The sequence below is a fragment of the Rhinopithecus bieti genome, unplaced genomic scaffold, assembly GCF_001698545.2.
Source record: "Rhinopithecus bieti isolate Rb0 unplaced genomic scaffold, ASM169854v2 scaffold_19969, whole genome shotgun sequence".
Classification (NCBI taxonomy): Eukaryota; Metazoa; Chordata; class Mammalia; order Primates; family Cercopithecidae; genus Rhinopithecus; species Rhinopithecus bieti.
The window spans coordinates 523,920-535,359 of record NW_016810434.1 but is presented as its reverse complement, the minus strand read 5'-3'; the positions used below and the strand labels follow the sequence as shown (position 1 = coordinate 535,359).

General features: G+C 53.9%; 1 protein-coding gene across 3 annotated transcripts in view; it reads left to right on the top strand.

The window, feature by feature from the left end:
• SCTR (secretin receptor) overlaps window positions 1-11,440 on the top strand; it is a 68,554-nt gene that overhangs the window by 26,084 nt on the left and 31,030 nt on the right. For all 3 annotated transcript variants that reach the window (XM_017891990.1, XM_017891989.1, XM_017891991.1), the window contains exon 3: window positions 6,708-6,815. In XM_017891990.1, coding sequence (XP_017747479.1) covers window positions 6,708-6,815 — 108 coding nt within the window. The remainder of the gene's footprint in view (window positions 1-6,707; window positions 6,816-11,440) is intronic.

Sequence of the window (11,440 nt, the reverse complement as noted above, 5' to 3'; positions counted from 1 at the left end):
AGGAAAGGAAATCAGTCCTTTGGGATATCTGCATCCCCATGTTTATTGTGACACTATTCACAAAGTTAAGATATAAAATCAATCTAAGTGTCTGCTAGCAGATAAATGAACAAATGTAGTGTGTGTACACAATGGAATACTATTCAATCATAAAATGAATGAAATCCTATCATATGCAGCAACATGAATGGAACTTCAGATCACAATATTAAGTAAAATAAGCCAGGCACAGAAAGACAAAATATCACATATATTTATACATATGTGCGAGCTAAAAGTGTTCATCTCATGGACATAGAAAATACAAAGATAGTATTTTTAGTAGAGACAGGGTTTCACCATGTTAGCCAGGATTGTCTTGATCTCCTGACCTCGTGATCCGCCCGTCTCGGCCTCCCAAAGTGCTGGGATTACAGGCTTGAGCCACCGCGCCCGGCCTCCATTTTCTGACTTTAATTCTGATTGCATTCTCCTGGGATGGCAGACATTTCTGGATCTTCCCCTGCAGTTTTCCCAGGGGGCTAGAGATTCACGTAGCACCACCGTGTTCAGGGGGATCTCGCCTGCGGCTGACAATGCTGTCAGTCACAGGTGGGGACTGGCAGAGCCGTCTATCCCGGGCCACTGGCCCCTCGTGTGCTTTGCTGGGAGGCATGGGCTCGGCAAGGCTGTGTGTGGTCTGCCCATCTAGACCTGCCCCCACAGCCGTTTCTCCTCTGGGCTATCCCACCTCCTCAGGGCTGGCTGGGCAGCAGGGTATTTGTGCCCCTTCTAGAACCTTCCATGTCCCAACTCATCACTTCCCCTCCATCTCTCCCCAGCCTGTGGGAATTCTTGCTCTTTTTCTCTTTTTCCCAAGTGCTTTGATTATTCCAGAATACCTCTTCATCCCCCAGAGGTCTTTGGAAACCCAAGCCAGGAAGTTTTCCTGCCTTTCTCTGTGACTTCAATCTGAAGAGGAAGGAGAGAGAAAAAGCAAAAAAAACAAAAACCAAAAAAACAGAAACAAACAAACAACAACAACAACAACAAAAAAAAAACAGGAGAAGAAAAAAGAAGAGATGGATGGATCAGAAAGTACTCCACTGTACCCACGCATCATTTAATTCTCTCAAAAATCCTGGGAAATATCACTGTGCCCATTTTATAGATGAGGAAACTGAGGCTCATGGAGGTTAAGTGTCATACCCAAGGTAGGCTTGGGTCCAAAGCCCATTCTATCTCCACCACACCACCTCCCTCAACCTGGTATCCCATACCGTCCTCCTGGGCCACGGGCACTGGGGCAGGCAGCCCCTCCTCCCCAGGCGGTGTTTGTGGGCTGGCATTGTCTTCTCTTGGTTCCCCACTTAAACTTCCCAGCCTTCCATCCAACCCCCTCCAGCCAGACAGCTGGTGGCGGAGGTGGCCATCAGAGACAACAAGGGGTGGGGAGGTCTGCTCTTCACATGCTTTGGATGTGCCTGCCCACACAGCTAATGTATATTTCTTCTAGTCCTGGCTCTCCTGGGGCAGTGACCCCTCCCTCGTGGCTCAGTAAGTGTGGCACTATTGACAAAGCTCCCCCATCCCCTATCTCAATGAATGCCGCTCACCCCCGAGTCAGGCAGTGAACTGTGCTGCTCTGGAACTAGAACTGCCCAGGGTGACCCCAGTCCTGGGTTGCGTCCCTTCCCTGCCATGGCTGCCTGGGAAGGCCAGAGCCAGGACAGGTATCCGAAGCTAAGCCAGGAGCGCTCTCCCCTGCCTCTCATTCATGCTTGGCTTGGGGGACTGGGGAGTCCAAGAGCGGGGTCCAAGATGCTGCATTCAAAGCCTGGAGACAGTGCAAGGCAGCCTCCACCGAGGAGGCCACACGGACTGCCCGGCTCCCCCAAGCCACATTCCCTCCAGCCCAGCTATAGCCACACGCCTCCTGTACTATGGTTTCCTTCGTATGTTTTCCTTTCAATCAATGGACTTTTAAAAAACTTAGCCTCATCCTAAACAATAGTAGCTATAAAATCACAGCTGTGATATGCTAGTTTTATAATGTTTCTAATACACATTAAATTTTCTTTTAAAAAGTGCAACTATGAAAAAATGTTCAACCATATACCAGCCAAAAGCACAGGCCACCAGTGAGTGGTGAGCTCACTGCACGCTGGGAAACCCTGGGTCTGTTCTGTGCCTTCTGTGCCCAGATGGTGGAGCCAGGGCTGGCAGAGAACAAGGCAGTGTCACTGGTTCTCAGGAAACGAGCAACGCTGTGTGGGGCTAGCAGCCAGGTCTTCTGCCACCGAGGCCAGCCTGGAGGAGGCAGCCTGTCCCAGGCTGGCGAGATGGGAAGGCTGAGTGGGATCCCAGCTCCGTTATCACCAGCTCTGTCACCCACACTTGTCACTTCCCCCTCTTGGAGCCTCAGCTCCCTCCTCTCTGCTGTGGGGCAGTGACCCTACTGACCCTTGGGCTGTTGTCAACCTCAGCTCCGATGTGTGATGTGCATCCAGCACAGGCCTGGCATGGCCTGTCCCCAGGCGTCCCTGGGGGCCCTGCCTGACATGACCCAAGTTAGGAAGCTTCTCAGACGTGCTGGCACCGTCCACATCTGTCTGGCCAACCAGCCAGCCAGCCAGCCTGCGGCTGGTGCCCTGGCTAGTTCAGCCAGGGCTAAATGTTTTTCCCCAAGTGAGGCAAAAGTCTCCTGCCTTTTTTCATGCTCTGAAAATGCCCCAGCTGCTTCCAATGCAAGAGAGGCTGACCCAAGCTGGCAGGGGAGCTGCAACTTGAAACGAGGCATCCTGCTGCCACCCTGAGATGGCCGCAAAGGGAAAGAGGGCCCTGGGTCAGCCTCCGCCTCCCGAAACTCCAGGTGCCAGGTTAGGTCAGCATGGAGACAAACAGTGGGCTGTCCGTAAAGGGTCCTCAGGACCAAGTCTCCATCCCACAGGCATCTGGGTAGGCCCAGGGTTACCTGGTGGGCCTGCCGAGTTCCTGAGACCCTGCTCAGGCCCAGCCAGCAGCGTCCACAGCTGGAATGTGAACAGGCAGCCTCGGGATAGTGGCGGAGCCCTCCCCGGGGAGTGCGCAGCAGAGAGAAGCTCCCGCTCCTCCTCGCAGGTGAAGCTTCTGGAATATCCAAGGGGTTCCTCATCTCCCATTTGCCTCCAAGGACACAGACCCCTGCTCCTTGGCCTCACAGATGCTTCCACTGTCCTATGAAAGCCCCACCCACACACGGCCTTCTGTGTCCCTCTCCAATTCTACCATACCCTTGCTCATGGCCGCAGCCTGCCCTTGTGGTTCCTGGGACTGCCCCACCTCCAAAGCCCCCACAGGCATCGTGATTTCAGGACTGGGTTCCTTTCTGGGCCCTCCCACTTCTCCTCTCCCACTAGGGGGCTGGGCCTCTCTTCAGGGAGAAACAGGCCACACCTGCTGTGGCTTCCCCGCTCTAGGCCAGTATCCTCCCTGACCCAGGCCCTGGCCCTGCCCACCCTACCCTTCCCCACCCCCCCCTCCTCTCTCCAGTTCCCAGAGCCTGGCTTGAACAAGGAGGGCACTAGGCAGCTGGGGCCAGTGTCATCTGGAGACAAGTCAGGTGGGTGGAGGGCTGGGTGAAGATAGCTTTCATCCCCTCCATTCCCTGGTTGTGTGGCCTGGGAAACCGCTTCTGGCTCTGCTTGATTGCCGCGTTTATAAAGTGGAGGTAGAGCCAGGCACCTCAGGAACTGGGGGCACTGCCATGGGATTACATGAGCTCAAGTGTGGGACGCACAGGGCTCTTCCCCAGCAGCGCCACACCAGAGCTGACAGGCCCTGAATGCAGAATGTAGAAGTCAACTGGGTGTCAAGGTGAAAGCCCGTTTACGAGGGATGCCTGGCGAGGACTGGTGCAGGAGGCAGCGGTTCCAGCTGGCGTCCCTTCATTTGTTCATCTGCTGTGTTTGCTGAGCACCTGTGCTATGCCTGGCCCATCATAGGCCCAGGAGCCTGCTCTCCTGGGCTCTCTGCCTGGTGGTGGCGGAGGCATCTGTACCCAGGCACCAAGGTGAAGACACAGCTGGCAGTGACCCCCACTGGTAGGTCTGTGACCGCCTGTCTCACTTTCTGTGAATTACTCCTGGGAGCCAGGGGGAGCGCTGAGCCTAGAAATGAGGAACGCTCAGCTGTGAGGAGCAGGGAGGCTCAGAGTGGAAATTCTCAAAGCAAGTCCTGGAACCACTGCAGCAGCGTCTTTGGGGAATTCTTAAAATGCAGATTCCTGGGTCTGGCCTCACAAGGAGGATCTGGGGCCTAGAGATCTGCATATCTCTGACAGGCACCCAGCTCATTCTGATATGGACAGGAGGCTCACGCTTCTGCAATGAGACAGGTCGCCAGGGAGATTTCACTTAGGGAGGATGACGGGGCCAAGGACACTATGGATGCTCTGGGTCTGGTCAGATTAATGCCTGAAAATAGATTCTTGCTCCTTAAAAAGCTGAGCATTTGCCATCTGCGTACTCCCGCGACATCTGCACACCGCATCCATGGCCCAGTCCCCAGAGCTAAGAATTGCCACCATTCAGGAGACCCAGCCTAGTCCAACCTCCTGAGTCCAGATGAGAAAGGAACAGGCCCGGGGAGGCCAGTGGGAAAGGGGTTGCCAGTCCCAGTGCCTGCTCCAGGCAGGCTTTTGAGGTGGGCTTTGAGCTCTTCCTCTGGATAGCCTCAGGAGGGAGGGGCTGGTCCTCCCAGAAGAGACGAGTAAGTGAGCAGGGCAGCTGGCAAGGTGGGGCGGGCCTGGAGCCCGGGTCAGCTGACTCGAGTCCAGGCTCTTTCTTTTTGGGCTCTGCCCTGTGCCCTCATGGGTGTCCCTCAGCTCATTTCCAGCCCCTTCCAAGCCTGGCCCCAGCGATGACCTCTCAGAGGGCATGGGTTCCAGAAGTCTGTCTCAGGAAGCAGTTTCCCTGCGTGGCTGCCCTCGGATCAACTTTGGGAGAATTGGTGGGTGGTTACGTGAAATGATGTCTTAAAAGACAGTACAGTCACAACTCACACGCAAATATAAAATGAATACCTGCCGAACAGCTTGTTTAATTTGTGAGGGAGTCAGTAAGATCTGATCATTGGTTCATAGAATTCAAAGTCCCTGACATGGTTTGGCTGTGTCCCCACTCAAATCTTGAATTGTAGCTCCCAGAATTCCCAAGTGCCATGGGAGGGACCTGGCGGAAGGTAATCGAATCTTGGGGGCAGGTTTTTCCCACGCTGTTCTTGTGATAGTGAATACGTCTCATGAGATCTGGTGGTTTCATAAAGGGGAGCTTCCCTGCACGTGTCCTCCTGTCCTCCTGCCCACTGCCATGTAAGAAGTCCCTTCGCTCTTTCTTCGTCTTCCGCCGTGATTGTGAGGCCTCTCAGCCATGTGGATTAAACCTCTTTCCATTAAACCTCTTTCCTTTATAATTACCCAGTCTCAGGTATGCCTTTATTAGCAGCATGAAAACAGACTAATACAGTACCATACCTAGAAGACAGAATGGCAATATGAATTTACAAATAGATGCAAAGCTGGCTGAATACCCAGGGAGGGAAGTGAAATTAACCGTATTTCAACTGGACAATAATTATTGTGCCTATGGACGAGAATCATTCGCATTGCTGCCAATCATCTAGAAGTTACAGAGTTGCAGGAAAGCTCGAAGACAAAAAAAGGCCTGACACCCCATTGAATCAGATAATCCAGAAAGCTGTACTTAGACAATGCCTAGTTTTGCACTGAAAACACCCTAGTGATTTTTTTTTTTTTATTCATCTTAAAGTCTTTCAGTTTTCAGAAGTGGGCCACACATCTAGCTCTGAGCTTCCTAGCAGCCAAATCAAAGAAGAAACCAGCTTCAAATGCAGTGTCTATGTATACTAGCTGTTCACAGTAAGTTCAGCTTCTCACTGCATTGAGACCAGATTCTCCTTCTGGGAGGGGCCTCATCAAGGGAACTCAAGTGATGTAGAAAGCAACATCCTCAACAATATTCTTGCCGCAAATAAGTGGTGACTGTTGTGGAGCTGTGTCCACAGGCCAGGGCAGTGGCTCTGAGTGTGGTCCCAGCACAAGCGGCATCAGCATCACTTGGGAACTTGTTAGAAATGCAGATACTCAGGCCCCACCCCAGACCTACTGAGCAATCTGTATTTTAATAATCCCTCTGGGTGATTCTAATGCAAGCTGAAATTTGAGAACCGTGGGACAAGAGTTCTCAACCCTGCAGTCAAACGTTAGAATTACCTGGAAGGCTTTTAAAGGACATGATGCCTGGGCCCACCCAAACCAATTCATGCAGGATCCCTGTGTGCCACACCGGCTATGTCTATTTCTAAAGCTCCCCAGGTAGTGGTACCATGCAGCTAGGAGGGAGGCCCACGGCAGCTTAGTCGTTTAATGCAAACTGATTGGCCGACAGATGTGTCTTCCTTCTTTCCTTCTCCCCTTCCTCCCTTTCTTACTTTCTTCTATCTTCAACACTGAGCACTACCATGTAGATGGCAGAGTCCAAGGGCCTGAAGAGGAAAAGGTGCATTAGACACAATTGGTTCTTGATCCCGAGGAGTCAGCACCTACTGGGAACTTTGGAAGTAGTCTAATGGGAAGTCCAGGCAGGCGAGGGTGTCAGTGATGTGAACAACATGGTAGGGAAGCCCTCGGTCCATCCCCCATCCTTGTCTGATGCTGCTTTTCTTGGCAGGTTGTGAGGGGATGTGGGACAACATAAGCTGCTGGCCCTCTTCTGTGCCTGGCCGGATGGTGGAGGTGGAGTGCCCGAGATTCCTCCAGATGCTCACCAGCAGAAATGGTAACCACTCAGCCCATGGGGCCTGGCGGAGAGGCTGGGGGGTGGCCCTCTGGGTGGGGCCTCGGCTTAGAGGCAGGAGGCCAAGGAACCTTCTCTGAGGACAAGTATGGGTACAATGATGGGGGGAGATCACTGCAAAGAATCGGAAGCCTTGCTTGGGAATGTGGGGTGGACTCAATTCTCAGGGTCTCAAGCAAGGGGGCGGGAGGCAGTGCACTGGGGAAGGCAGTAGGGGAGCCAGCCTGGGCCTGCTTCTGTCTTCCCCAGGCCCTTCAATTAGGAGCGCTCTTCCTTCCTTCCATGTTTCTGTCCCCTTAGCAACTAGGGGCCTTGTTCCAGTCCCCATGTCTGGATCCCCTCCTGGCAGTGGCAGGCTCCCTAATGGCCTGGCCTTCCAGAATTCTTCCTTCCTCTGTCAGGCCCTGCTGAGAAACTGGCTCCCTGGGAGCCCCTGGCCTCCTGGGGCAGGGTGTTCTCTTACCAGAGGACAACTGCAGTTTTAAGAATTTTCCTAGTTGACTCGCATTGATTAGAAGTCGACCACGCACTGGGCATTTTTATATTAACACATGGGCTCATTTAATCACCATAAACCGCCCTGCAGATCACAGGCCTTTTCCCTTAATCCGGTAAAGAGTAATAATAACAGGAACTGAGAAAAGCTGTGCAGCTGCCCCTGTTTCCTGGTCCATGCAGGACAGGAAAGCTGCCTGATGAAGCCTGAACAAGAACAGGTGATTTAACACTAAAACCCACCAGCCTTTCAAAGTCAGGCAAGGCAAAGATGACCATGGGTCAGAGACTGTGGGAAGGCAGTGGAGATTCTTCTCACCATAATTCTGCTGTACATATGCACATGTGTGCACACTCACACACATATTTGGGGAACATGCTGCTCCCTTGAAGCCTCACTCAACACCCTACGCTATGGGAATTGGGGAGGTTGAGGTAGACAGGCTTGAACCCCGCTCCTCCACTTCCTGGCGTGGTAATGGTGGCTGCTGTAACAGACAATACCCCACATCTCAAAGCCTTCATGCAAATTTGTCCACAGAAAGTCCAAAACAGGCCGGGCATGGTGGCTCACGCCTGTAATCCCAGCACTTTGGGAGGCCGAAGTGAGTGGATCTCCTGAGGTCATGAGTTCGAGACTAGCCTGGCCAACATGGTGAAATCCCATCTCTTCTAAAAATACAAAAATTAGCTAGGCGTGGTGGTGCACACCTGTAATCCCAGCTACTCAGGAGGGTGAGGCAAGAGAATCACTTGAACCTGGGAGGCTGAGGTTGCAGTTAGCTAAGATCGTGCCACTGCACTCCAGCCTGGGTGACAGAGTGAGACTCTGTCTCAAAAAAACAAAACAAAACAAAAAACAAAAACAAAAACTCCAAAACAGGAAACAGGTGTTCCTGATTAGCATGCAGCTCTCCTCCACACAGTGACTCCAGCACCCCACACCTCACAACTGTGGCGTCACGCAGTTTCCAGGCTGACTGGCAGAGGGGAAGGGACCCTGAGGACCACATGGCAGAGGTTCATAAGGGGCTGGCCTGGGAAGGACCCCACTCTGCCCACATTCCTTTGGCTAGAACTCAGTCACATGGCAACATCTAACTGCAAGGGACTTGGGGAAATGTCTTTTAGCTGGGTGCCAGTCAGCCCCAGGATCCAAGTTGCACACTGTTGCTGAGCCTCAATTTTCTTGACTGTTAAATGGGGAAAATAAATAGACCTGCCCTGTAAGGCTGTGCTTGGAAATAAATTTTGTCCAGATGTGGGGGACCTAGAGCCCCAGGCTGGTCAGGTGCAAGGTCAGGCCCAGACTCGGCTTTCTGACTCCCCTGCAGTGCTCCTCCACAGCTGATGGGTTTTTCTCCTGGTGGAAAGGACTCGAAGCTCTTCTCCTTTACAGCCCTCCCTTTTCAGCCTTTCCAGAGCCACAGTGCCTCCGCCTCCCCCAGCACCGTCCCTTCTGCCTCTCTGCAGAGGGGACAGGCAGAGCTGGTGCTCACGGCCGCAAAGGGACCAGGTGCCAGTCCTGTCACATTCTTTCTCAATTAATTGCTTGAACCCCCTCCCCGCCTCATTACGTAAAGGCTCAGTGTCTCCCTCTTGAGGCTCCCCCACCCTTGGATTGCTCATGGTCCACCGCAGGAAGCTCAGGGGGTCCCGGTATGTCCGCACAACGTGAGGATGGAAGCTGGGGTCCTGTGCAGACTCTGCTGCAGTTTCTTCTCCCCGCCACATGGTGTCGCTGTGGGGCTGCAGGGCCACTCCAAAGGCCTGCCTATTGGGCTCTGGGCTCGCTCCAGGGTGGTGGGGGCCACGTTGTTCATACCCAGCCTCGGGGAGGGTGGCCCAAGAGCACAGGTCAACACCTGTCCGGCCTCAATTTGTCGCCAAGAACTCCCACCCACCCCACCTTCCTCCCCATAGATCTACTTCTGGGTCTGATTAGACCCCTGCCCCTTCATCTCCTGGCAGGAAGGCAGGCTTCCCTAGGTGGTGCCCCCAACCCTAACCCCAGGGGGAGCACCCAGTGAGGACAAGGTGCTCTGGAAAATAAATTAATTCTCCTTCAGGGCAGCTACTACATGGGTCCTGACGGGGGGTGGGGTCCGTGTTACTGGAGAAACCGCAGGCCGATTCTGCCCCCAGCTGTTTCTGTTCATGCCAGGCCTGGAATGCTCCCTCAAGGGTGTATTCCTTTGATTCTGAAAAGGACGCTGGTCTTCCAGAGTTCCTTATCAAAAGACCCATTTCCCCAGCGGTGTCCCCTTGGCCCTCTTTCTCTTCCTACTTAGTGAGGATCTGGCCTTAAAGCTGCCATGTTTTCCAACCTAATTAGGGTCCCGGAGCCTTTTGAAAATCAGATAAAAGCTTCGGACTGGCCTTTCCCCAAACTGCATATATACATACACACACACACACACACACACACACATACACACACACACACACACACATACACACACACACACACACACACACATATGCACAAACATCCTTTCGGGGGTCCCCTGCGGTGCACACTGGCCTGTGCCCAGTTAAGGTTCCCTTACCTATTAGGAATTCAGCCCTGGGGAAGTGGGGAGGCAGCTCCTCTGCAGCTCCGCAGAGTGGAAGGCGGGGGCCCTGCCCTGTTAGCAGCTCTGGGCACCTGGCCTGGGTCACATGCAGCATCTGTCTGGGAGTCCTGCTGGGTCAGTGAGGAGAGGGCCCCAAACAGGCAGGCGTGCTGCCCTGGGCGAGCCCACAGGGAGCCCAGCCTCTAGGCATGCGCTGTCTGATAACCTTCGATTCTGGCCTTGGGGGAGTTTGTGTTCCCTTAAATTGCCTTCCCGTCCACTCAGCCTAAATTTGACCACCGTTGTTTCCCATCTGACAACCTAACTCCCCTGATTTAATTCCAGAAACCTCCCCACCCCTCCCCTAAATTCCAAGATTCCAAGCCCCACCCACTCCTGCCTATTTTAGAAAGGCCAAAAAGAGAGGGGGATGATGCCTCGGTGCCCGCTCTGTGCCTGGCACCAGCCTGGGCATTTTCCGTGTGCTCTCATGTTCCCTGCTCACTCTTGCAGTGTGGGTGATTATTTTGTGGCACAGAGAAATGACGCACCGAAGGTCACACAGCGACCAACAGGCTGCACTGGGTTTCAAACTCAGATCTGGCTGCTTCTAAACCCGGGCTCCCGGCCTCCTGAGGCTTCACAGGGCAGGCATGCCCGGATCTCAGAGGACATGGTTTCCTGGCACTAACGCTGCCCCTGAGACTTCAGGAAGAGGGCCCGGTGGGAGGGCAGAACAGTGATGGCATACACTGTGGCTGGGCACCATAGCCCAATTCTGGGCCCTGAGGTTCTGGCCTGTGAAATGGGCAGCAGCACCTCCCTCAGTGGGGCACTGTGAGGATTAGACCCTAAACCCTGTGAGCCAGGAGCCCAGTCCCTGGGGTCTGTGTAAAGGAGCATGCCACGCTCAGCTGGGGCTGTTAAGGCTCCAGTGAGAGCAAAGGGGTGGCAGGGCTCCCACCCACAGGACTTGGCCATCACCACCCTGCACGCTGCAACACCTACACCGAACCGAGCTGGGGAGCCAGATCCCAGCCCTCCTTGGCAGCTTAGAGTACAGAATGCAGCCGGGCCATTCTGCCCGAGGAGGGAAACTCCTCACGGTGGCCTTCCAAGACTTCCTTCCTGGCTGGTGGTTCCCTTCCGCAGGCTGGGCTCCTGCTGTAAAAGCTCCAGTGGGGAAGCGCTCTCCTCTTCCCTAGGAGAAGAGTTCAGGGCAGGCTCTTCATCCCCATTCAATTTGCCTTTCTGTCCAGCCAGCCAGCCCGCGTTTGATAAGCTGAGGCTCTGGGCCAGGTACTGGGGAGGCGGGGCAGTCATGGCCCACGTGGTGAGAGGGCCCAGCATGTGGCCTCGTGCCAGGGGTGGGGGGCAGTGAGCAGCTGAACTGGAGGACTGTGGTGGTCTCACGATCTATTATGCAGAGAAATGCAGAGGGGTAGCCTACAGGTTGTGGCTTAAGGACCCTCCACCCTTCCGTGAGGGGCACTGCCTGAAGGGGTTCATCTCAATGGCACTCTGGTGGGTTTCTTTCTTTTTTTTTTTTTTTTTTTT